Genomic DNA, 26,350 nt, shown 5'->3' with positions numbered 1-26,350 from the left:
AAAGAATTCCAGAGGTTCACCACACTCTGGGTGACAAATTTTCTACTGATCTTGGGTCTAAATGGTATATCCACATCTTGAGATTGTAATCCCTGATTCTGGATTCTTTAGCCATTGGGAATGTTCTCCCGATCTAGTCTTGTTAGAATTTTATAGGTTTCTTTGAGAACCCCTCTCATTCTTAAACACTGAAGTGAATTTAGCCAAATTGACCTAGTCTCTCCTTAATGAGTGGTGACTAAATGTGCTCAATCTTAAGCATTATTTATACACGTTAGTCCTCCTAGAATCAGTCTGTGCTTTGATTCCATTGTAGGACACATGGCCAATGGAGGCAAACGCCAGTTCTGATGAAGGATTTTGGCCAGACACGTCAACTGTTTACTCTTTTTCCATAGATGCTGCCTGGCCGCCTGAGTTCCTTCAGTATTTTGTGTGTGTTGCTTTGGATCAATGGAGAGTTCATCCCAGCAGTTATTACAACTTTGATTTCCCAAACACAAAACAAACAACTGCGGATGGTAGAGATCTGAAAGATCACGGATCTGAAACGTTGTCTCTCATTGTAGATGCTCTTTGACATGCTGAGCGTTTCTGGCACTTTTTACTTCATTTAATGTGTTTGTGTATATAACACTTGAGTTTGACAATGTTTAGTCACCACCTCAAGATAGAAAATCCCAGGCCAAAAGATCTATGGCAGCAGGTGTACAGTCAGGGTCCAATTGCTGAGACAGAATAATAATATCAGTTCTCATTGGCTGGAACTTACTGAGCTCCAAGTTCCTCAGTGGGATGAGGAGGTTGTTTGCAGATGCTGTATGGCAACTGTATAATGCGGCAATGCTGGCCATAAAATTTAAGAGTCATTTAAATTATTCATGATTAAGATAGGCAACATTAAATGCTGTTGTTTTAAAAGTTATTTGCAATTTAATATTCTAATACTCAGTCCAATTTTAATTTTATTTTTCACATGCATCATAATTGTGTGAAACAAATTGCTGCAAATTTGAGTAGAACTATCACCATAAAACCACTCGTCTTCTCCCACCTCCTCCACATAACACAGCACAAGGAGCTGGGGTAGGAGTAGGCTAGCAGGTCCCTCGCCTGTGGCAGATTTGTGCTGCCTCAACTCTCTCCTGTGACAGTTCCCTCAGTCTTTGAAATACTTATCTATCTCCATCCTGAATGCATCTAACGACCTGGTCTCCACCATCCTTGGGAACAGAGAATTCCACAGATTAACTACGCTCAGGGAAGAAATCTCTATGACTTTCAATTTTAAATGAATGGTCCCTTAATTCATGCAGAAGTCTCCTTGTTCAAGACTCTCCCATTAGTTAAAGCATCTACCTTTCCACCCTCCGTAGGAATATGTGTTTGAATGAAGTCACCCTTCATTCATCACAGCTTCAATGAATATAGATACAAACTGCTGTGGCTCTTTGAGCGGTCTCATCCCAGCAATTAGCCTGGTGAATCTCCTTTGAATTACCTCCAATACTATAGTGTTCTTTTTTTAGATAAGTGACCCAAACCATGCACAGTGATCCAGGTGTAACCTCACCCAGCACCTGTGCAACTGAACAAAATCTTCCTATTCTTTAACTCCATACTGTCTTTGTGATAAAGACCATCATGCCATTTGCTGCCTCAAGTACTTGTTGGACCTGCCCCCTAACCTTTTTCTGATCCATGTACTAGAACACCTAGATCTTATGAATTTCTCTCCATCTGGATAATCCACCATTTAGATTCCTCTTCCTGAAGGACACGACCTCACTTTCCCACATTAAGCTCAAATTGTCAGACTTTTACCCAATTATTCAATCTATTTAACTGCTGTTTCCCTCTTTCATCTCTCCCTATTCCCTCTTTCCCCCGCCCCATTGTGACTGGGTCACTGCTCCCCCCTTGCTTCTTCCCCCAGATCCTCTGCAACCGTGGTCTCCTTTTTCATTTCCCGCTTCCCCTAACTGGAGAAACCCTCTCCCGTCTTCCTGTCAGATCAAACACAACTGGCAAACTGGCCAAAAGGCTTGTTTATTTTGCCTCATTCTCCGAATGGATCTGGAAGGGACTTCAGACCAGTTTGTGATAGCTTTGCTGGATTCTGTAAGAAGTATAAACTAAAGAAATTTCTTTTGGCACTACTCAGGTAGAAAATAATGTTTTTACAAAGTGAAACTTGGCATGGATCAATTACCACTGGAGTTTAATTTTTAGTTGGGTTGGAACTGATGCTGGTTTGTGGTTTGTCATGTGTTCGGTGTGGAAGATGTGGTCAGGAGATTCAATGCATCCAACTTGAACTTGGAGAGGGCAGAAAATGAAACGCATTTCTCCACTTCTGCAAAGTTGCAAAATGGATGGAGGAAAACAAGTTAGATTAACAGCATGGAGGGCAGTTTTTGTGAAATACTCAACAGCTATCAACAAGCTGTAATGGGGGGGGGGGGGGGGGGGAATCGTCTCCTGGATGTTAATCAGTGTTTAAGTTTTGTCAAGTGTGTGACAATTTGTCCATTAGGGTTTGGTGCTAAATCAATCAAGCTGCTTCAATAGTAAAACGTAACCACTCTTTATGATAGGTGGTAGTTTAAAGGTTTATTATCGTAAGTTAATGTCTTCTTCCCGAAGTAATTGAGGAACCTGCTGTTACCCTGTGACTAGAGCTTCTATAAATAGAATGAGGCTCGATGTCCTGCGTTAAGGAAAAAGGGAATAGTCTCCCAACGTGTTTCAAGACCATATTCTTCCCAGAGGATTAAATTGTGTTCCCAGTGCTTTGCCTATTGAGGGTATAACACAATGTATCACAAATGTCAGTTCTCCTTCATCTCCTTGGAGATAGTAAGAAGTGAAATGTATCATAAACACAAAGAGATTCTGCAGATGCTGGAAATCCAGAACAGCACACACAAATTGCTGGAGGAACTCAGCAGGTCAGGCAGAGAGAAATAAAGAGTCAACATTTCAGCCTGAGACCCTTCCATCAGCACTGGAAACAAAGGAGGAAGAAGCCAGAATAAGAAGGTAGGGGCGGGGAAGGAGCACAAGTTGGCAAGTGGTAGGTGAGACTGGATGAGGGGGAAGGTGGGTGGGTGGGGAGGTGAGGTGAAGTGAGAAGCTAGATGATTGGTGGAAGAGCTAAAAGCCTGAAGAAGAAGGAATCTAATATGAGAGGAGAGCGAACCATTGGAGAAAGGGAAGGAGGAGGGGCACCAGAGGGAGGTAGGTAAGGAGAAGAGGAGTAAGAGGCCACAATGGGGATTGGAAGAAGAGAGAAGTTGAGGGAGAAAAGTGAAATGCATTGCTGACCTTCTGAAAAAGAGAAAACAATATGGGTTATTTAACGCAGATATTTGTTGATGTTAACAATCATGAATATTGGTGAGCTGTTTAAAAAAATGTGTTGCCTGGGTGTTGATTGTCATTTGAAGAGTTTGCCAAGTTACAGCATTCTGTCTATTGCAACTTAATAAGAATTCTGATTATAAAGTACCTTCCAAATAGAATTAATAATTGGAGATTGTTGATCTGGTTTTATTTTTTTTGTTAAATTTCCAATTTGAGAAATGTTCCCTTCAGCCATGAATCATTTAGGGCTTTTAAACATGACCGAGGCTTCTGTCCAAATTGGCTTATCAAGGTGAATGATGATGGCTGGAAAATGAGGATATTATTGTGTGGTTTTCTGTCAGTTCGATAATTGTTTTTAAAAGGAACTTAGATTTGTTAGTGTTGTCAGCTTCTGCAAAACAACATTGAGCACTGTTGTTTGCAGGGTTTCCAAACAAAATGGAGTCTTGGTTTTGAGTGCCATGGAGAATTCCAGCCCAGATATCCTGAAACACATCTATTTGAATAAAATTTAAACCATCTGATCCCTGGTTCAGTTTTTGAGCCAGTATTCTCATTTTTCGTTTTTTTTTTGATTTAGAGATACAGCATGGTAACAGACCCTTCCACCTAGCGATTGCACACCACCCAATTGCACCTATGTAGCCAATTAACCTACTAACCCGTACATCTTTGGGATGTAAGAGGAAGCTGGAGCACCACACGGTCACAGGGAGATCATACAAACTCCTTACAGACAGCAGTGGGAATTCAACCCATGTCGCTGGCGCTGTAATAGCGTTACAGGGCCGCCCCCTTATTGACTGTATGTGGCTCTCCCAATATGTGTCCAAGAGCAGGTCAGTACCTCCAGCAACTGAAAATTTTTCCTCAGCTGAGGCATGCTTGAGGTTGCTTTCACCATTGGTTAATGGGATGTACGGACGGGAGACAGAAGCTGAGTCAGGATTAAACTGCCATCTTGGGTAAAGCATGGGTCGGTGTGAAACAGCCTGACACTAGAGCTAAGTCAACAGTGAGGGTTGACTTCAGTCATCAACTAGAGTTTTGACTTTGCTCATAGTTTCCATGACAGTATAGTTCTGCAATTCAGCCCTTGCTTAAAATGCTCTTTAATTATTAAGGTGCTCTCACTTCTATTGGTAACATTTGCTAAGAGAGGCCTGTAGCAGAAACGCAAGAGATTCTGCAGTTGCTGGAAATCCAGAATAACACACACAAAACACTGGAGGAATTCAGCAGGTCAGGCAGCATCTATGGAAATGAATGAACAGTTGATGCTTCAGGTGGAGACCCTTCATGATCCTGATGGATCCTGAAGAAGGGTCTTGACCTGAAACGTCGACTGTTTATTCCTTCTCGTAGATGCTGCCTGGCCTGCTGAGTTCTTCCAGCATTGTGTATGTTGCCTATAGCTATGGAATCATGGAAACCCATGACACAGGAATCGTCTGTTATGATTGTGTGCAGGCTTCATCCTGTTGCCTCAATACTTTGTAGATTGTAGCACTAAGTACATATTCAAGTACTTTTTTAAAAACTGCAGTTTTTTGCCCTCCACCGCCTCCTGAACTGAGTTCCAGACGTTGGCTAACTCACTCCACAAGGAGAAAAATTTCTCTAATCCTTCCATCGTTTACTTTTAAATCTGACCACTTTGCTGTGGGAAGCAGTCCTTCCTAAGACCATTCCATCTGGGTTTATTAGATCTCAGTTCAAAGAAAATAACCACAGCCTGGCTGAAATTCTTCAGCCCTGATAAAGTCCTCGTAAATTTTCTCTGCATTCTTTCTAATGCAAACACTTTTCCTTGTATTGTAGCGAGCATAGCTGCAGCTGTGGCCTGATTGCAGTAACCCCGTGCTTCCTGTGCATGCACATCCTATCAAATGGACAGACAAGAAAGACATTGCCTTTTGTGGCTACCATCTTCAGTGGCATTACCAGGAAACACTGCTCCCTGTGAGCTTCAGTAACCTGACTCTGATCCTGACCCCTAGTGCTGTTTTTCCCCATGTCCCAAAGGCTTGCTGTTTGTTAGTTTAATTTGTTACATTAAGCTATTCGTAGTACAGATGGCTTGTGGGAGAGTCAAAGTTTGAAGTAAGCTTTATTATCAAAGTGTGTGTGTGTGTATATATATGTGTGTATATGTGTATGTATATGTGTGTGTGTGTATATATATATAATGTCACTTTATAAAACCCTGAAATTCATTTTTCTGTGGACATACTCAGCAAATTTTTGAACAGTAACTATAACAGGATCAGTGAAAGATCAACCAGAGTGCAGAAGACAACGAACTGTGCAAATGCAAATATAAATAATCAGAATCGGGTTTAATATCACTGGCATATATTGTGCAATTTGTTAACTTGGTGGCAGCAATATAGTGCAAAACATGTTAAATATATTTTCTATAAACTGAATTACAGTAAGTGTGTGTGTATATAATATCTGTACACTGTAATTCAGTTTTTAAAATACTTAACATGTATTGCACTGTATTGCTGCTGCTGCTTATGTGCAAGTATATGCTAAATATACATATATATTAAGTTTTTTAAAAAAAAAGTCTTGAGGCCATGTTCCTGGGTTTAATGTCCATTCGGAAATCGGATGGCAGAGGGGAAGAAGCTGTTCCTGGATAGCTGGGTGTGTGTCTTCAGGCCTCTGTACCTCCTCCCTGATGGTAATAATGAGAAGAGGGAAATAGCAATGAATAACAAGAGCATGCGATAACAGGATAAAGAGTGCTTAAAGTGAGATCATTGGTTGCAGGAACATTTCAATAATGGGGCAAGTGAGTGTAGTTATCTCAGTGCTGTATTAATGGGCATATGTAAATATTACCAGGAATTAAATGGAGGATTGAGAAGGACGAGAATGCGCGAAGATCTGGCATAGGTCTAATAGGCTGAATGGTTTCTTCCCATCTCATAATCTGAAATTGCTGGTCATTAAAACAGCAAACTAGCTTTTGTATTGGCATCCAGCTGTAGGGTGAGCTGTCTTTTGGCTCCATCCTTAATTGAGATTTCCATTCTTGCTGCATGCTCTATTTGGATCCGAACTGATGCAGCATTTTTGAAATACAAGTCAGTAATTCCAGTAAGGCACCCGAGAAAGCTACATAGCGAAGCAATGCAAAGGACGTGCTGCCGCAGAGCAAATTTCCATTTTTAGGTCTGTCGAGTGTTAATGATGCACGTTTCCTTCTTGCTGAGTTTCCAGTTTTAACTGTGGATGAAGCTTGCACCAAATCTGTCACTGGCCTCCTTGAATACACTTTGGTGTAGATGCTTTCAGATGGATAGCACCTAAATCGGACTTTGTTTCAGCATGTCCATATTTCAGAGCTTCCCTGTTCTGCCCAACTATACAACTGGGTGTCGTTACTGTGCTGGTGTTGTATTCAATGATGTGTGAGCCACAAAGAGCTTGTCTTCGAAACCTTTAAACAGATTAGCTTTACTTGTCCTACATACATCAAAGCATTGAACCACGCAGTGAAACGCATCATTTTGCGTCAACCCACTGTTGTCACCGTGCTTCCCGCACAAACATAACATGCCCACAACTTAGTAACCCTAACACGTCTATCTTTGGAATGTGGGAGGAAACTGGATCACTTGGCAGAAGCCCATGTAGTCGCAGAGAGAGAGCAAATAAACTCCTCACAGACAGCAGCAGGAATTGAACCCCGATCAATGACTGCTGCCGCTGTAAAGTGATTGCACTAATCGCTAAACTACCATGGCACCCCATGTCTAAGTTTATTGAGGTAAACCTGAAGTTTATCTCAACGGCTCATATTTTTTCCAGAATGTTGTAGGTTAAAATCCCATTCAAGAGTTGTTAAAGCAAGGCTCCCTGTCTTGTTCTCATGTTAAACCAAGGCTGCCCCTCTCTTTCTCTGGTTAGCATAAGTGATTTGGTGACTCTTCACATTTGAGCAACCTTATCTGTCCAACTGCACAAGTAAAAGATTATCTATCTGTGTGCTCACTACATTACAAATGGATATACATTTTTAAACAATGTAAAATATTTGGCACGGACAGAGGAGGTGAAATTTCTGATTAATTGCAATTTCTTTCATATTGCTGCAAGTGGCAATATTTTCTTATTAGGTCAACAATAACTTTTAACAAGTCATTGGTAGTTTGTGCTGAATGTATTGCTTGTTTAAAAATTGCTCTGCCCTTATTGTTTTGCTAAACCCCAAATTCGTTAATCACAATTTTAGTATTTCTGTCTTCCCTGTTCCCTAGTCCTCCCGTAGTTCAGTGGATCCTCTCGACACAGCCTCATTGTCATTGGGTGATTTCTCATGCCCCTTTGTATTGAAGGAAATGGAAAAGCCATTGGTAGATATTTTTGCCGAGGTAGTTCTGTGCATGATTCCTCCTAGATGTATTTTAAGAAGTTTCAAGCGTTGTCTCTAGCAGCATTGTGACAAGTTATCATGCCGTACATCCAAATTCAACCACTGATAAAAAGGCAGGAATCGGGAGCTGTTTGTTAGATTAAGCAGTGATGGAGGAAGACTTGCAGGGGTTGATTCAAACATTGGTTGCTATGGGACTGATGTTTATTCCTCGGAATACCTGTGGAGGACTAAATGAGATGGTGCTGAAATCGATCGACGGAGGAAGATGGAGTTGAGTATACGAGGAGGTAATAGGATGGAGCTGTGAGAATGGTGCTGTGAGATTGATGGGATGTGCAAGTACAGCAAGGAAACTCCTTTATGAGTAGCATTTTTAGTATTCTTTGTGATCGAAACAAGCTTGCAAATATTGTTAGTGAGAATTTGATGCTTGGAATCAGTCCACTTTGTTGAAAATTACATGGTTAGGAACTGCCAGTCAGAGAGGCTGTTAACTAGAATGATGGAGCGATGGGCTAGAGCAAGCAGTGAAAGAGAGATGTGTTTTTTTTTTGTTGCCTTTATTGAGAAGTTCAGCAAAAGGCTGACATCCGAAGAGCAGGAGGCTGGTGAGATGGCAAAGAAAGCTGGATTAACCAAAGAATGACTGACTGTATGATATTGGGCTCATTTAAAAGAAAATAGCTTAGAAATTATATAGTGCAGCCTTACATTTTATGCTGCACAATGGAATTTTAATGAATTTTCTGCGTGTCCAGAGATTCTTCGGGCTCCTTAATGCATGAGGTGTGTTTAGGCACAGCGTCTGCTGTGACTTTGGTGTTGTGCAAAGCCTCGCTTGTGACATTTGGCAATACCATCATTAAGGACCCTGTCATTACTACCTTGAAAGGAGGTACTGGAGTCTGAAGTCACACAATCAACATTTTAGAACCAGGTTCATCTCCTATGCTATTAGATTTCTGAACAGTCCATGAGCACCATCTTATCTTGCTCTCTTTCTGCACTATCTTTTTAAATTTATTTCTTACTTTAACTTTTAGTAATTTCAATGTGGGCTGGCTGGTGGTATAGTGGTATCAGCACTGGACTTCAGGGCAGATGGTCCTGAGTTCAAATCCAGCCGGGGTCCCAACGTGGGCAGCAACAGTGTCTGCACAAAAGAAAGGCCTGGCAACCTACTTCCATATCTCGCCATGAAAACCCTATGGTCCATGAGGTCACAAAGAGTCAGACTTGACTTAACGACTGAACAACAACAAATTTTAATGTATTGCACTGTACTGCTACTGCCAAACAACAAATTTTGTGACATATGAGAGTGATAATAAACCTGATTCTGAATTGGGAGACTCGAACAGTGAGGATTCCACCTGAATCACTGGTGCTTTCTTGCATTAAGCTCCTTTTTTCTGAGATCCTGGAGGCAGGGTGGAGTCACTTTCAACAGCAGATCCTTTCTTCATGGCGCTCATGTTGCTATTTCATCACACCCTAATCCAGTTCCTCTCTACCCCCGGGCCTCAAGAAAGATGGCACAGGTTACCCACACTATGCCACTTACATCCACGTGAAAATTCTTGCCCCAGTGTTTTCTCAATCAAGGGAAGAAAAGCAACGCGCACCCAAAGTACTGGAGGAGCTCAGCAGGTCGGGCAGTATCTGTGCAGAGGAATAAACAGTCAACATTTCGGTGTGAAACCCTTTGCAGGCTCAAGATACATAGGCATTTGTGTATTCACATTGAATGTAGACAGTCAGGCTTTCAGAAACGTGAACAGGGAGAAAATGAAGGAGCAAAGAACAATACAAAAAATAGTGAAGTGGAAAAGATGCATTGAAAGGAAGTTGCTGAGAATCACGACAACCTAAGGGAATGCTGGCTTTGAAGAGCAAGTTGGCATTTAGTGATGATACAGAGTTCTCTTTGGTGCTTTCTGACGATCCACTAACCACTCCCAGTCCGACCTGCACTTAGTCATGTATTGTGGGTTGGGGGTGAGGTTTATCCACTATGAGTCAAAGCATGAAAATGTAATGCAAAGAAGTGGTAGAGCTTTCAGAGCAGTCTGAGGAAAGTAAACCAAGGTTAAAATGTGCCATTGCTTTCCTGGTTTTTCAGCATGTAGTTAGAGGGTTTCATCTTGCGCTACTGTTAATAATTCAGTCATCTTAATGGAAATGAAGAATGCAGCTGGCTTTGATGGACTTGGAATGAATTTTCAATTTTCATAAAATTGTCTGAGCTTCATAAATTGTATACTTCAGCTGATGGCTTCATTTGCCTCGGAGCAGTTGGGTAAAGGAAGTATTCAGGCTGCTAGGCTGCCACATTTCATTCTATATTAGCATTTTTATAGTTTTTTTTAAATGATAAAGACTCAATATAAAATTAGTTTTTCCAAATTGCTTAGTGGAGACAACAAAAATCAACTAAAATACTTCAGGCCCAATTGTGCGGCGAGTGGAAGATTCCAGGTCTGGTTGGGTTGAAAGATGCAAACGTACAGCAGGCTGGTCTTTGTCAGGGTGTGCCAGCACTCTGCACAGTGCACTGGTTCCAGACTAAACATCTTCCCTCTCTCACAAATCCTGCCCTGTGTTCAAAGTCTGGGAGCTTTGGGATAAACCCAGTTTAGCAGCAAGGATCCAGTGATCTGTTTCTTGCTCTCCCTCTATAATTGCTTTCATTTATCATCTTCTATTTTCACTTCTCTAGATGGATCACGTGATTAGCATGTTTTTATTCCCTCTTTGCATGCCACCGAAAGCCTTTACATCACCTGTACTACCTCCTTAGGGCACTAAATCCAGTCCCTCACAAAGATGGCATCCATTAATGAGGACACTCATCAATAAGGACATGCCCTCTTCTCAGGGAGGAGGAGATACAGGAGCCTGAAGACCCACACTCAACTTCTTTAGGGATAACTTCCTCCGCCGTCAGATTTCAGAACAGTCCATGAACAATACCTAACTCTTTCGCTCTCTTGCACGATTTATTTATTTCATATTTCTCATTGTAACCTATTAATTTCTATGATATATGCTGCAAAACAACAAATTTCAGGACTTGCATCAGAGACCATCAACCTGATTCTTCAGGATAACACATGGCCACTTTATAACACAAGTTCACAATTCTCTCTTCCCCCTCCACCTCTGGCTTGTTTGGTTTCATGAAGAGTCTTCGATTTGAAAAGTTAATTTTAATTTTCAGTCCATAGATGCCTCCTGACCTGCTGAGGGTCCTGAATATTTTCTGTTTTCACTTTATGTTTTGAACACCTGCAGCATTTTGCTTTCCAGTGGAGTTCTGTGCAAGTGCAGCAATTGCTTCATCTATAAAGAGTCAGCAGCTGAAGTACCATGTACAGTACTAGCCTCTTTATTCAAGTAAGGCTGCCACTACATTGGAAACAGTTCAGAGAAGGAAGCTAGACTGGATGGCTTGTTTCTTGAGGAACAGTTGGACTGGCTGCTCTGGTATCAGTTGGAGTTTGCAGTGTGCGGTGACTTGATCCTGAGAAGTCTCGACAGTGTGGATGTGGAGAGGATGTTTCAGCTTGTGGGGGTATTTTTAGCTAGGATCACTATTTTAAAAATGAGTTGCCCATTTGAGTGTGAAATTGGAATTCCCTTCCTTAAGTGTTTTGAGAGCAATGGTAGATGGATTCTTGGTAAGCAAAGGGAGTAGTGGGGGGGGGGGGGGGGAGGTCACCATGAAAATACAAGAATGTGGAGCTGAATGTACTCTGATTGGCCAAAATTCCATTAAATTGCAGAGCAAACTTAAGGGGCCAAGTGGTCAAATTTCTATTCCTGAATAGCTGGTCTATACTGGCAACACACCCTATTTTGCATGGTGTTTGCAAAACCACACCACTGTGTGATAATTGTAAACAGAAGAGATTGTGCAGATGCTGGAAATCCAGAGCAACATGCACAAAATGCTGGAGGGACTCAGCAGGTCAGGGAGCATCTATGGAAATGAATAAACAGTCGAAATTTCGGGCCAAGACCCTTCTTCAGGACTGGAAGGGAAGGGGGCAGTAGCCAGAATAAGGAGGTTGGGGGGGGGGGGGAGTGGTAGGAGTACAAGTTGGAAGGTGATCATCGTGCCTTGGTAATTCGAGATTTTTCTCTCGCCTCAGACTGGGAGTTCAGTTCAAATCGGGAACGTGAGCAACAAATTTAATTGGGTGCCGCAATGGAATGTCCAGCAAGTGAGGCATTAAATCTAAATGCACTCGGATGAATGTAAAAGATGCTATGGTGTAGTTTTAAAAAACACAAGGGTCTTCTTGCCTGCCATCCTCCAATCAGCTGCACAGAAGCAGTTTGCCTGGTAGTTTGTTGCATACAAATTAACCACCTGGCTTCTGACAAGGGGGGTCAACATTTCAAAAATCCTCCATCTGTAGTAAAGCGCCTCCTTGAGGCTGTGAGCAGGAGCGATGGCTTCAATGTGCAGAGTGATCATTTATTTGTCTGTGTGTGTGTGTCTCTCTCTCTCCCTCTCTGTCTCTCTCTATCCCTCTGTGTTGTGTGTCTCTCTGCCTCTCTTTGTCTTACTCTGTGTGTGTGTGTGTGTGTGTGTCTCTCTCTCTCCCCCTCTCTGTCCCTGTGTGTGTCTGTCTCTCTCTCTCCCCCCGTCCCTGTGTGTGTGTGTGTGTGTCTCTCTCTCCCTCCCCCCCTCTGTCCCTGTGTGTGTGTGTGTGTGTGTGTGTGTGTCTCTCTCTGTCCCTGTGTGTGTGTCTGTCTCTCTCTCTCTTCCCCCTCTCTGTCCCTGTGTGTGTGTATGTGTGTGTGTCTGTCTCTCTCTGTCTCTCTCTCTGTCTCTGTCCCTGTGTATGTGTGTGTGTCTGTCTGTCTCTGTCTGCCTCCCTCTGACTCAATAGGCCCCTGCAGCCCTTTAAGCCACGCTGCCCAGCAACACCCAGTTTAAACCTAGCCTAATCACAGGACAATTAACAGTGACCAATTGTCCTGCCAACCGGTACGTCTTTGGACTGTGGGATGAAACTGGAGCACCCGGAGGAAGCTCGCGTGGTCACGAGGAGAATGTACAATCTCCTTACAGACAGCAGTGGGATTTGAACCGAGGTCACTGCTACTGTAAAATGTGCTAACCACTACACTACCATACCACGTAGTTGTAATTCAGTACACAGAGATTCTAATGCCACTGTGCGATCAGTATCCAGTAACATAACCATCATGTTAACATACCAATTATGCATTGCCATAACTCCTGTGAAGCACTTTGGATTGTATTGACTTCCGGAAACAAAGGATTTGTATTAAGTGTGATAGTGGAAGGGAGTATTGATTAATCTGTGAGAGCTGCAGACTGGTGTTAATTCAGTACACAGAGAAATCCGATGCTGGCCGTCATTGACGAGGCTAGGGACAGTTGTATCCCTCGTTGACACGTTACTGTTATAGGGAAGTGTGGGCTGGTGCAACTGCTCTGAATGGCTGAGTCAGTGAGGTTGTGATGGTCACAAGGCTCCCCTTTCACCAGCAAGGCTGCCATTTACTGTTCTTCACAGACTGATACTGTCTTAATCACTGGCACCTTTATCAGCATCATCATAACTTGTCAAATGTCTGCCTTATAGAATGAAAATTGTTGGCTAGATATATTGGCCTTCTGTACTATGAGTCCCCGGTCCACTGTTGCCTGTGTCCTTTAATGACCTTTACTTTTGTATGTCACCAAAGACACTAACAAAGTTCTGCAGAAGTACTATGGGGAACATTCTAATTGGTAGCACCACCATCTAGTGTGGAGGGGCCACTGCACAGGATCGGAGAAAGCTGCAGAGGGTTGTAAACTCAGCCGGTTCCATCATGGGCATGAACCTCCCATCATCAAGGGCATCTTCAAAAGGCAGCATCCATCGTTAAGGATCCCCATCACCCAGGACGTGCCCTCTTCTTATTACTACCTTCAGGGAGGAGATATAAGAACCTGAAGATATTTCAGAAACAGCTTCTTCCCCTCTGCCATCAGGTTTGTGAATGGACAATGAACCCATGAACACGACCTCACTGTTTTTTCTTTTTGCAATACTTTTTATTGTGATTGAACGCACGTATTGTTCTATATACTGCTGCTGCAAAGCAGCAAATTTCCCAACATATGTCAGTGATAATAAACCTGATTCCTAACAGCCATATCAAGATGTATGATGGCAGTTTTGAACCGGTCAATTTCTTTATTTCACCCCGCCTCCCTCAAAAGCCCCTTCTTCCATGCCTTTTGTTTAAAGAAATTTATGTTTGTTTAATTATCTGAAATCAAACTCTCAGGTTCCCATGGTGGGCCTTAACTTAGAGGCTTTATATCATTAGTCCAGACCTGTGGATTGTTAATCCAGTAATATAACTGTCTTGTTTACGCGCCCCTAATCCCTGTGCGCACTCTGGATCACATTGATGGATGTATAGAAAGCCCTTATTTAATACATACTTTGTTTCTGGAGTATTGATGGGTCTGAGAGTCCTGGAAGCTCTGAGGACAGAGGTCGATCAATAAACCGATGCATAAAGTGAAGTTCAGCCACTTTCACCGACATGGGTATTAGTACAGGCCAATTTAAACCTGGAATCTAATGGCCCCATTAAGAATCCCATGACGCTGGGTGATATGGGCTGCTTTTTCAACTCAGGCTGGGTGAGACGAACTAGAAGTCATAAATTTAGGGTCGAAAGGTGAATTATTTGAGGGGGATTTTCTTCCCGCAGAAAGTGGTGTGTGTGTGTGTGGAACAAGCTGCCAGTGGATGCAAGGTCAATTATAAGGGAAGTTTGGATAGATACATGGATAAGAGAGGTATGGAGGGCCATGGGTTGGGTGCAGGTAGATGGGACTAGGCAGACCGGGCTGGCATAGACTAGATAGGCTGAAGGGCCTGCTTAGGGGCTGTAGTGCTCTGACTCAAATGATTTGGGGCCACCAGTCTTAACAGTGTTTGTTGAGCTGGTCTGCTCTTGACTGGGTGATGGGCATTCAGTTCCTGAGGGCACAGTGTGAGCACCACTGCCCATCTAACTGAACATTTGAGGTCCATTTGAGCCTCTATCTTTGACTGCTTAGCCACTGTAAAGGAATACCTCAAATTGATTGACATCGCCTTTCAGGCACACAGGTTCAGTTTAAATTGACAAGGTTCAGGATACAGGGGTGTGCGTGATCTTTAATAATCAGCAGCTTTCTTGATCTGAGCCCTTTTGCCCAGTGTTGAGGCATAATTTGCACTTGTTTAGTTCCATCTGATAAAATAGACGAGGTCAGAAAACAGCGTGGTACATGTGAAATTATTTTACATGCTTCACTGCTGCAGACAACCCAATGCTTTCTCAATAATATATGCTTTTATTGGAGCTGTCAGTATTCAGTCAAATGCCTGTCATATTTTCAATGACTTTTTAGTTGGCTATGTAGTTTTCTTGCTTGACTGTCCAAATTAAATGCCCTGGTTTTTGAGTGTTTGAAACTACCTTCTTAAAAGCAGGTTGGCGCCCTTCAACTCTGCCAATAGAAAGAGTAAATGCTGGAAATACTTAGTAGGTATGGGAGCATCTGTGGAGAGCAAAACAGATCTTGCCTGAGCTTTCACACATTGGCCTGAAACATTATTTGTTTCCTTCTCCACAGATGCTGCCTGACAAGTTGAGTTTATCTACCATTTGCTTTCAGACTATCAGCATCTGCAGAGTTTTGCTTTTCGATTCCTTTAATCATGTTCCTGGCCATCAGTGGCTGGGTTTCATTGCTGTGGGAGTAATGGAATGAGAAGGGAAACAGATTGTCCTCATGTCTCACTATGTCCAGGGGTCTGTGCGGTGAAGGGCCAGAAAGAAGCTTGAGGTACTATATCTTGAAGCAATAATCTAGGTTCTCTGTTCAACATACTACAGAGAAGAAAACAGCTATAAAACTAGCCTCCAGACCAGTCAGAGTGTACAAAGTGATTCCTGGGCAGTGCCTGAGTTTCGCATTTTATTTTAGGCGAACACTCATCTGTGGGGTCTCTCTGGGGATTATTTAGGATCTAATGCGCATTTTTCCATTTTATCATTGAATCAGGTGGTCGAAGCACTTGTGGCAGCTCTGAACGGGGTGTGCTGGAGGGATTGGATTTAAGAGCAGGGAGGTGATGCTGCAGCTGTACAGTGTAGTGGTGAGGCCGCACCTGGAGTACAGCACGCAGTGTTTGAGGAAAGACGTACTGGCTTTAGAAGCAATATAGAAGAGGTTTACCTGGTGATTTCCAGAGATGAGGTGTTTAACCTGTGAGGAGAGATTGGGTTGCCTGGGACTATACTCACTGGAATTCAGAAGAACAAGAGACTGAGCTATAGAAACACATAAAATTATGAATGGGATAGATAAGATAGAGGCAGGAAAGTTGTTTCTACTGGTGAGACTAGAACTAGGGGACATAGCCTCAAGAATCGAGGGAATAGATTCCAGACACAGATGGGGAGAAACTGCTTTTCCCAGAGAGTAGTGAATCTGTGGAATTCTCTGACCAGTGAAGCAGTAGAGACTATATACTTAAGGCACAGATAGGGTTTTTGCATAGCAGGGAAATAAAGAGTTATGGGCGGGGGTTGGAGGAACGGAGCTGAGCCCACAGGCAGATCAGCCATGATCTTATTGAATGGTGGAGTAAGATCAGATGGATATGGGTAACTAGTCACCAAAACCCACTTGTTCAGGATTCTCCTACTAGTCACCTACTAGTGAACTGTGGTATTAAAAAGTAAGGTAGTGTTTTTAGCTCTGAATATTTATTTTAAATTTGTAAAATTTCCCACCTTTCCATGGGGAAGATTTTTTTTTAATGAAAGAGTGCTGTACCATGTGGCCCAGTTTGTCGATAAGGAGCAGGTTGTTTGGGACTGAAATTAAGAAAAAGATGGGTGATGAGCATGTTAAGTTCCCTGCCACAGGGATCCATTCGAAACATAGATTGATATTTTATGAATGAAAATTACAGTCAAATTGGATATCTGAAACAAAAAAAAATAGAATGCTGGTTGGACGGGGGGAACACACCAGGTCAGGTATTATGTATGAAAGGAGAAACAGTCAGTGTTTCTGGCCTGTGACCCTTCCTCTTTACACAGATGCTGCCTGACCTGTTGAATTCTCCCTGTGATTTGTTTGTTACAAGTTGATGCATATCTAGACATCAGGGGAATGTCTGCTCAGTGGCATTGTGCTGGAAAAACATGCTGAGGTAGGGGATCAGGAGTGATCTTGATGAGGTTGGCTGACCTACTCTTGCTCCTGCTTCTAGCGTTCTTTGGTGGGAGACATCTCGTATCAAAGTGCAAGATGTTACCTCTGGTTAACGTTTTCCTTCATTGTGTCACTTTAGCAGGGTTGATTCAGTTTGGAGTGAAAGCCTTCTCATTCTCACTTCCTCTGAGGGCTTTGTGCGCTGACGAGTGTAGCAAACGTACCCACTTACGGAGACAGGACTGCCTGTGGGTTTTTGTATTCTCCACTCTAGTGGCTGACTCTGAAATGAGACAGTGATGTAGTGCAGTTGCAGTGATTTTTTTCAAAGGGGAAAGAGCTGGAAGATGGTGGCGGATATATCAGGCCCCCGCTGATCTAGGAGGAGGGTGCATTGACAGAAACTCCTTCCACAACTAGCCCTGAATTCTATAGAAGCAGTAGTGGAGCAAAATACTGGCTGTGCTGCAGGACCAGTAACCCAAAGGCCTGGACTAATGGCCTGTTGTCACTGAATTTGAATTCAGTTAAATCTAGAATTGAAAAACTCACGAGTCATGATAGCCTTGCTTATCAGATTATTGTTAAAAACTCATCTGGTTCAGTAATTCCCATTATGAACAGCAAGCATGCCCATGTCTAATTTGACTCTGAAACGACCTAGCAAATTGGCCAATTCAAGGGCCATTTATGATGGGCAATAACTACTGGCCTTATCATCAGGGACCATTTCCTGTGGAAGAATAAGGGAGAAAAACTGGCCAGATTAATGCCACAGACCTCATTGTAGAGGGATTCAGAGGTGCAGAATAACCATGCTTTCCATAAAGAGAGAGGACTGTCAAATCGAGGGCCCATTGGCCTCGACAAGATGCAAAGGAAGTAAGAGAAGACAAAACAAGGCATACTGATGTTGTATGCCACACCTTTAGTATTGCAAAATGCACACAGGTTGTACAAAACCCAAAAATAAACATTAAAATAAAGTGAAGGAAATTTGGAACAAAGATAGCACTGTTGGGAACCGAAAGGTAACCGGTGTTCAGAGGAGAAGAATGTAGAATGTTCTGTGTAGGTGCTGTGCAGATATTCTTACAGAAGATGAGGTGAGGTCTGGGCAGGTCAGATATGGTTGTATTTAATGGTGGGGTAGACTTAGGGGGTGAAATGGCCTACTCTTGTTATAAGAGGGAAATGATGTTCATGCTGTGATTCTGATTGTGGTTCAAAATATTCTGGCCTCGACACTCACCCGTGTCGGAATGTGCTGAGTAAAGGGATGAATTTCTGGAATGGCTCAATGTGATCTGAGAATGGTTAAAGTGGTACCCAGTGCCAAATTTTTCGTCGTGTCTTTGTAAAGTCAGAGGCTGATGTTGGTGTTAAGACAGACAATTGTTACAGACTTCTCTGCAACTTGAGAGCGGGAACTTAAACTGACATTTTGATATTTGTTCCAGATCAAGTGCTCAAACATTCCCTTCCTCTCTCCCCCCACAGCCTCTGACTGCTCCACTCTAGAAAGACCTTGCACTTCCTGTCTCAGTGTTTACAGTAGGTAATTGGAGAAGGCTGGCTGATAAATAACCTTGGCTTGCGTTTCAAGGCTTTCCTGCTGCAGAAGCAGAGGAGTGTGCTGACAGACAGAATGAAAAACAATTTAAAAATGAAAAGTACTGTGGTAGGATGAAATAGTAAAATTATTTTTCCAAGTTATAGGTGTATATTCAGTTCTTGCTTACACATGCATGTAGTTACTAGACACGGAGGATGATACCAGTGGCTGGAGAAGGTCAGAATCAAGGGCCACAGGCTTGGGTTGTGCGTTATCTCATTTAGAGCCAAGGTCAGGAGAAGTTAATTCACCCAGAGGATGGTGAATCCATTGAATTCTCCAGCAGTGAGCAAGTCATTGAATGGAAGTAGACATACTGTCAGTGGCCATTTTATTATACCTAATGAAGTGGCCGCTGAGTTTATTTGTGTATGTTCATAGTCTTCTGCTGCTGTAACCCATCCACTTCCAGGTTCAATGTGTTGTGCATTCAGAGGTGCTCTTCTGCACACCACTGTTGTAACGTGGTTATTTGAGTTACTGTCACCTTCCTGTCAGCTTGAACCAGTCTGGCCATTCTCCTCTGACCTCTCTTATTAACAAGGTGTTTTCACCCACAGAACTACTGCTCACTGAATGTTTTTTTTTTGTTTCTCGCACCATCCGCTGTAAACACTAGAGACTTGTGCGTGAAAATCCCAGGAAATCAGCAGTTTCTGAGATACTCAAACCTCCCCATCTGGCACCAACAATCATTTCACAGTCAAAGTCACTTAGATTGCATTTCTGCCCCATTCTGATGTTTGGTCTGAACAACAACTGAACCTCTTAACCATATCTGCATGCTTTTTTGCATTATGCTGCTGCCACAGGATTGGCTGATTAGATATTTGCATTAATGAATAGGTGTACCTGATAAAGTGAGCCCTGGGGGTATTTCTTAATCCTAAAGGGAGAACGTTGGGGCAGGATATCGGCCGTAATTGCTCTGAATGATGGAAACAAGTTCTAATGGCCTAACCTAGTTTCTGTGTGTCTGCAATGCCATTCTAATAGAGCTGAGTTTATTGGGTTTGGTCTGTGTGCTGGTGAGTCATTAAGCTCACTGGCTATGTCGTAGCTGCCCTCAGAACAGTGAATGTACCATCTCACTTGTGAAGAAAGGCAGCTCAGTGTTTGAAGTGGTTCTGCACGGGCTTCAAAGAGCTGAAAATAAATCGGTAATGGAACACACAAGGCTTGGCACCACAAGCAGTGTGGCACCGTGCTGGATGCTTGAGGCAGCCTCCAGCAGCAAGCCAAGGAGTCCAAGCAGTCATGTGCCACTGCTGACAACTCGTCCACTGACAGGTTAACAACTGATTAAAAGATACCCAATGGCCTCCTTTCAAATCTGAGCGCAGCAGCTTGGAGAAAGCAGTGCATCTATCAGTGTCCGAAGAATGTTTTGTGGCCTGCCTTGTATAATGAATGAGACTGCTGTAAATTTTATTACTTAGCATATTTATCAGTCCCTGGTGAGTGGTCATTAGAACACTGCCTCCGTATCTCATGAATGAACTGCCTATTGTGACAGAATTAAAATCTCTGCCGGCAAGGTTGTCCTTTAAACATCTACAGAGCAACACGCCCTATCCAGTCCACTGCAGGCCCAAATGGGCTTTGGGTTGTTTTTTAAAATGTCCTGCTTTTTGGGTAATATTTCTCTTCAAAGAACAGCACTGAGACTCTTTCCCCTGCCTCTGCTCGTTTCTCTCTCACATATTTCTCTTTCACATCCTTTCTGTCTTGCCTCCTCGCCCTCTCACATCCTTTCTCTCCCGCTTTCTCTCTCTCACACCTCCTCTCTCTGTCTCAAAAACCTTTCCTCTCCTTTTCCCACTCTCCCTCTTGCATCCTACCTCCCGACATGCCTTGCTCTCGCTCCCCTATTGAAGAAGGAATAATTATGATAAAAGATAAAAGAGGAATTGGAGTTTGTGTTCACTTGTGTCCATGACATTGTTGGTTATGTAACCAGCCAGGAGGTTTCAGCATCTTTCTAAGAAATCATGTCTGCCCGTTTGTCTTGGCACGAGCAGTGGTGAATTTTGTTTCTCACCCTGTGTTATAGATATGCAAATCCCGTAGTATTGAGCTTTAATAATGTCAAATTGCTTGGATTAAAGCTATTCTTCAGGTTAAGAAGGCACATGATGTATGCATTTCTGTTAGCAAATTTCCACAAAAAGCCCAAATAGGCAAACAAAATATTGATGTTGCAGAGATTTAAAGATGCAAACTAGGTTGCAGAAACTTGGGTTGCCAGCAGTATTATAAGATTTGTTGATTGATTTTTCTCCCATTTTAAGGTACTGAGTGTAGATTAGCCCAAAGTCATTGTAGGCTTGTGATGATGAGACTGGTTCCTGCTCCCCACTGCTATGTTGCTCCTGCTAACCTACTTTCTTTCAAGCTGTGATGTAATCCTCTCTGGCTACTGGGCTGACCCTGGCTTCGATCTTCTGGCTGCAGATTGGCAAGAGCATGAGGATACAAAACTTGGGGATCTCTGCGTGACTTGTGTTACCGGGAACAGTAACTGGGTATGCTTTAAGAAGAGTTTGTTTTCTAGCCTGTTGTCCTTCAGCATGTGTCTATATTCTGTAACATAGCCAATATTTCTTACTTCCATCATAGCATTTTCCTCTGCTGTGCACTAATTGAATGTAACTTTAACTGAAAAATATGTAAATAAATAATCTGTAGTGAAGTAGGTTCAAACTGTGAAAACCTTTTATAAAAAGAAAATCTACTTGAAATGAGTCCCTCTTCTGAGAAGCTTACATTATGAAGTGTGAATGTGTTTCACAGCAGTTTCTGACAAGTGAAGGACTGTAAGTATGAAAGCCTTGAGGTTCAGAGTCCACGGAGGACCCTGTTGGTTTCTCTTCACCTGTATATAACCATTTTCTACAGCTGTGAGTCTCTGTTTGGAAATAAAGGTCATCTGCTTAAAATAGAGATGGGGTGTTTTTTCCCCTGAGAATCATTTGCCTTGGGAACATGATTCTTTGGTAGGTACTGGAAGAAGAGTCTTTGGTGGGGTGGGGGGGAGAATTAAGGCGAATATAATGGATTTTTGGCAGGTGAGAGTGAGGGATTACTATGGGTAGATGGGAATATTGAGTTAATCAGTCATGATACTGTTAAATAAGTGGACTTCCCTACTGCTCCTGTTTGTCTATTTTTTATGCCTAAGTATTAGTATTGGTGGAAACTCAGACCCTCGCACAGTTTGGGTTTTTTTTTACTCTGTAATTGAATAGATGGGGCCTAGCCCCCCTGCTCACACTGCCCCTTGGAATTTTGTCTTTATGTTTAACACAATGTCACAGTGTAAGGTTTGTACCATTTTTATAACTGGTTCAGAATGTGCATATTCCCTTCAGTGTGAAGTCGGTTTGAACGACACAGATGCAGAGTGAGGAACACTACTGGAGGTGTAAATGAGGAAATGAGTCAGTGGAGAGCAACTTTATTTTGCCAGGCTGAAGCTCAGAAGTGAAGATGGGGTCATGTGTTTTTGGTCTGGGGGGAGTTTGAATTGGAGAAGAAGACAGGAATGTTGTGGGAACAGCTCTGCACACCCTCACTGTGATCATTTGAAACCCTTTGTTCACAGAGCAAGAGATCCAGGCTGACCCAAAACTCATGCTGTATATAGTGACCATTAGAGTATAAACATGTGACCTGTATCAATTAATTCTAAATTTAATGTTACAGCCATTTCCTTGCCCAGTCTTCAAACATTTAACTATTATCTTTTGATAAGCAGAAATGAGATCACTGCCTTGACCAGTACCCAATCATCCCTTTGAGCACCCAATCAAAGGCACATTCCTCCAAAGATCATTTGTACTCAGCAGGCCTGTGATCGGGAGAAGTCTACTTTTTAGTAATAGGCATCTCTCCCCACGTTACTGTGAAAGGTAATGGTTTTGGGATCAATCTGTGAACTTGCTGTCTACGAAAACATTCCAGCAGGCAGCCTATTTTGGACCTAGCAGAAACCAGATCTGATGTGTTTAATAGGGCAGGGACATTTGTTCTGTTGCAAGATATATAATATCTGCCACGCTCCATGTCATAAAAAAAATTGGTACAATGAAAACCTTGTCTTGCATACTGTTCATACATATCAAATCATTACACAGTATACTGAGGTAACCCTAAAAGGTATACCCCTGCCTACTGATAGAGCGCAGTGATGAGGAAGCAGAGTGAGTGATAGGTACACTGAGTGCTATCATCTTCAGGTTTAGATACAAGAACAGTTCCAATGAATGCGAGAGCTTACAGGCCAGGTTTGGGAGGGCTGTCATTGGCCAAGTGGGGTACTGTATTTGAAATGAATTGGAATACACATTTGGATATTCAAAAGCTATTTAAATGCTGCACTGTATCAGTGGCATCAGTAGCTAAAGTTTAACTTGCCAATAATATGGTTAGTTTTAATCAAGTTTAATTGAAGTGAAAACTTTGTCGTAAGAAATTTTTGGGGAAAACTATTTTGTCTTTGGATTCAATATGAATGTCAGCACGAACCTGCTCTAAACAATTCAATAAAATTCCAGATGTATCATTTTATTGTTAACCGTAAACAACTTGAAAAATGGAAACCTCTAAACATTCAAAGGCGCACATACAAAATAACTAGTGTAGGAGCAGGCCACTTGGCCCAACGTTTCCCTGCTTGGCCATTGCTTTGGAAAGTTTTTTTTCAATGTAACATGATCTCCCTTACTGGCCTCTGTGCTGTCTTGTATTCTGCAGGTGAAGGGATGGTCTTGGAATGATTTAGGGCCTCCTCACTTTAACCATCTGCGACAAGCTCTTGGAATAATAATTGGTGTCAATGCAGTTCTGTCCTTAGAAGTGTCCTAAAAATGTATGAAATAAAAATACAGTACAAATGTTGCCAATAGATGTGGAAACCATAAGGCAAATTTGTTTGTGTTTAATTTATTTAGCATTTTTTCCACAGATGTGGAGGTTTCAGCCAATATGTTCATGATTCCAGTCTTGCTACGTCGAGAGAATGGTGTCTTTCTCCCATAAACAGTTTTGTTTTGAGCTGCAGCCTCCATACTGGGACTGTGTTGAGATGGATGATGAAGATTTAAAGTCTAATTCATTATTATTAAAGTATTGCAGTACTTGCATTGCAGTGCCTAGTGAACCCTCACTGTTACACTTAATCCCCAGAGCTGCACAGGAGACTAAATCAATTCATTAGATTCTTAGGTTATAAGGGACAATTTTTTTTAGAATGTAGCGAAAATTGTGATTTTATTCCTCATTTCAAGAGAATCGTGAACTGGCAAAACTGAGTACAAAATTAAACTTCAAACATTGAGGATTGCAGGTTAATAAGTGTGAATGTTGAGGTAGGATATAGGAGTGAATGTTTCCTAATGAAAATAATTTCAAAGACTTCAAATTGCCATTGAATCATCTGTGGAGTGAAGGGATTGAGGGATATTCTAAGAAGCTAAACAGGATTGATCTTGTACAAGAGACAGACATATTGGCCCAAGTAGTTGTTCCCATTACTGTTTATATTTTCAGCATCTGGTTTATCTGGGAGTGCAATTTGAGATTGATTCCAGTTCCCAATTTAAAGCAATGTGTGAAGCATGCAGAAATTGTGACCTATTCCATTATAAGAGGAGACTTACAGAATTAGGCATGTTTTCACTGGTGAAAAGAAGATTGAGAGTGAACTGATTTTGGTCCTTAAAATGCTGAGCATGGAGAACAGCAGGATGTTCAATTTAAAACGTGTTTGCGGAATGAAGGGGAAGCACTAATGTGGTCAATGTCATCAGGCTGGAGCTCGGGCGCAGTGTTTATCTCGAGAGTAAAGCTGTCACTTTCGTTTCTCTGGGAGCGTTTTCAAAGATGGGCGAAAATCCAGGGATGTTGTGTTGAAAGGAGCTGCAAAGCAAGGAGAGGTGGCTTAGAGACATTTGAGAAGATTGAGGTGGAGGCCCTGAGAACTCCAGACCACAGTTCTGTAGTGACTGAAAGTGCAAATGCTGGTGACAGAGCAGAGAATGTGTGTACAGGGTGTGAGGCAGTTATCAAAGTTCAAAGTAGATTTATTATCAAAGTACATACATGTCAGAATCAGGTTTAATATCACCAGTATATGTTGTGAAACTTAATAACTTTGCAGCAGCTGTACAATGCAATACATAAGATAGAGAGAAAAACTGAATTACAGTAAGTATATAAAATGGTTAAATAAATAGTGCAAAAAATAGAAATAGAAAAGTAGTGAGGTGGTGTTCATGGGTTCAGTGTCCATTCAGTAATCAGATGGCAGAGGGGAAGAAGCTGTTCTGTATCATTGAGTATGCTCCTTCAGGCTGCTTTACCTCCTTCCTTATGGTAGCAATGAGAAGAGGGTGATGGGACTAGTTCCCATGATGGAGCTGACTTAAGTTTACAACTTTCTGCAGCTTACTTTGATCCTGTGCAGTAGCCGCCCTCCCCCCCCCCCCATACCAGACGGTGATGCAGCCAGTTAGAATGCTCTCCACTGTACATCTGTAGAAATTTACATGTGTATGTCGCTGTGTACTACCCTGAGATTCATTTTCTTACACAGTAGAACAAAGAAATATAGTAGAACAAATGGAAAATTACAAAGCCTGACAAATAATGAGCAGATACAAAAAAATCATAACAAATAAGTAAATAAATAATACTGAGAAGATGAATTATCAGAGTAATGGAGGAGGCCTGAGATAAAGTGGGGTAAGGTTGAGGAAAAAGTTTGGAAATGGCCTATTCTGAGGTTAATGAGTTCAGTGGGATAGGAGCTTAAACGTGTAAATCTGTGGGTCTCCAAATTCTGTGCAAATTAGTGACTATAGCAAGTGTAACAACACTGAAGGAACTGGCATCATCACTGGAATATCTTGCTACCAGGCCAGCAACAACTGGGAAGACCCACGCAAAGGGGTCATGGCCATTCTTCTTTCAAGAGTCTTCATGCTCAATTTGATCTAGGTTCCGGCTGCAACAGACTGCGATGGGCATGGTCGCCAAGAAGCTTTCTATAGTCAGCTTTGCTGCTGCTGTTCTGTGATGTTGTTGTCGACTTTGTGTCTGTAATGTAGAAGACTTTTGTCCAAAAAAGCCATAATAATCCTTCACAGTCCAGCTCTCCAAATAACAAACCATCTCACCTTATCAGTGATGCTGTGTAAATATTGAATACATGTCTTTTTCCTCCTTGCTGTCGTGCACTCACTACAATTACACTTTATGATATTTCCTAGATAATTTAACAATCAACATCTCTCCCGCTTGCCAGATGCCACAACCCATCTCCCAGCTGTTGATCCAACAGTCAAGGGCTCTGGCAGTAGATAAGTTTTTTTAAAATATATAATCCTTTGCATGAAACAGTCAGCATCTCCTCTATGTGATGATTAATAAATCTTCCAATGGCTCAAATACTTAACTAAATTGCTCCAGTGCAGGAATAGAGCTGTAGATTACAGATTTGTGTGGGGAGAAAATTATCTTACCAATAATGTTGTTCTTCCGCTGCTGTTAATTTTGTTCACATCCCAGTATCTTAATGTCCCTCGGGCTTTTAAATAACTTATTCAAATGTCAGCTTTATCAAGTTCACCCGTAATGACTCGTGGTGGGATGGGACCCTGCAACTTTTAAGCCTGCCTGTAAATTTTACGCCTCTGGGCTTTCAAATTGGAAA

The 26,350-nt window shown here is 42.2% G+C and overlaps 1 protein-coding gene across 8 annotated transcripts in view; it reads left to right on the top strand.

Annotated features, from left to right (window-relative positions):
• The window catches only part of LOC140716884 (nectin-1-like), a 539,485-nt gene that overhangs the window by 194,230 nt on the left and 318,905 nt on the right, over positions 1-26,350 (top strand). Inside the window, exon 6 of one of the 8 annotated variants that reach the window (XM_073029912.1) lies at positions 23,603-23,718. The exons of the other annotated variants lie outside the window; for them this stretch is intronic. Within the exon in view, the coding sequence (XP_072886013.1) occupies positions 23,603-23,676 (74 nt within the window). The 3' untranslated portion in view covers positions 23,677-23,718. Of the gene's footprint in view, positions 1-23,602; positions 23,719-26,350 lie in introns of those variants that run through there. 8 annotated transcript variants of the gene reach the window in all.

This window comes from Hemitrygon akajei, chromosome 26 (genome assembly GCF_048418815.1).
Source record: "Hemitrygon akajei chromosome 26, sHemAka1.3, whole genome shotgun sequence".
In the NCBI taxonomy this organism is placed as follows: Eukaryota; Metazoa; Chordata; class Chondrichthyes; order Myliobatiformes; family Dasyatidae; genus Hemitrygon; species Hemitrygon akajei.
Note: the sequence above shows the minus strand (reverse complement) of the source record. Positions and strands in the feature narration are given on the sequence as shown.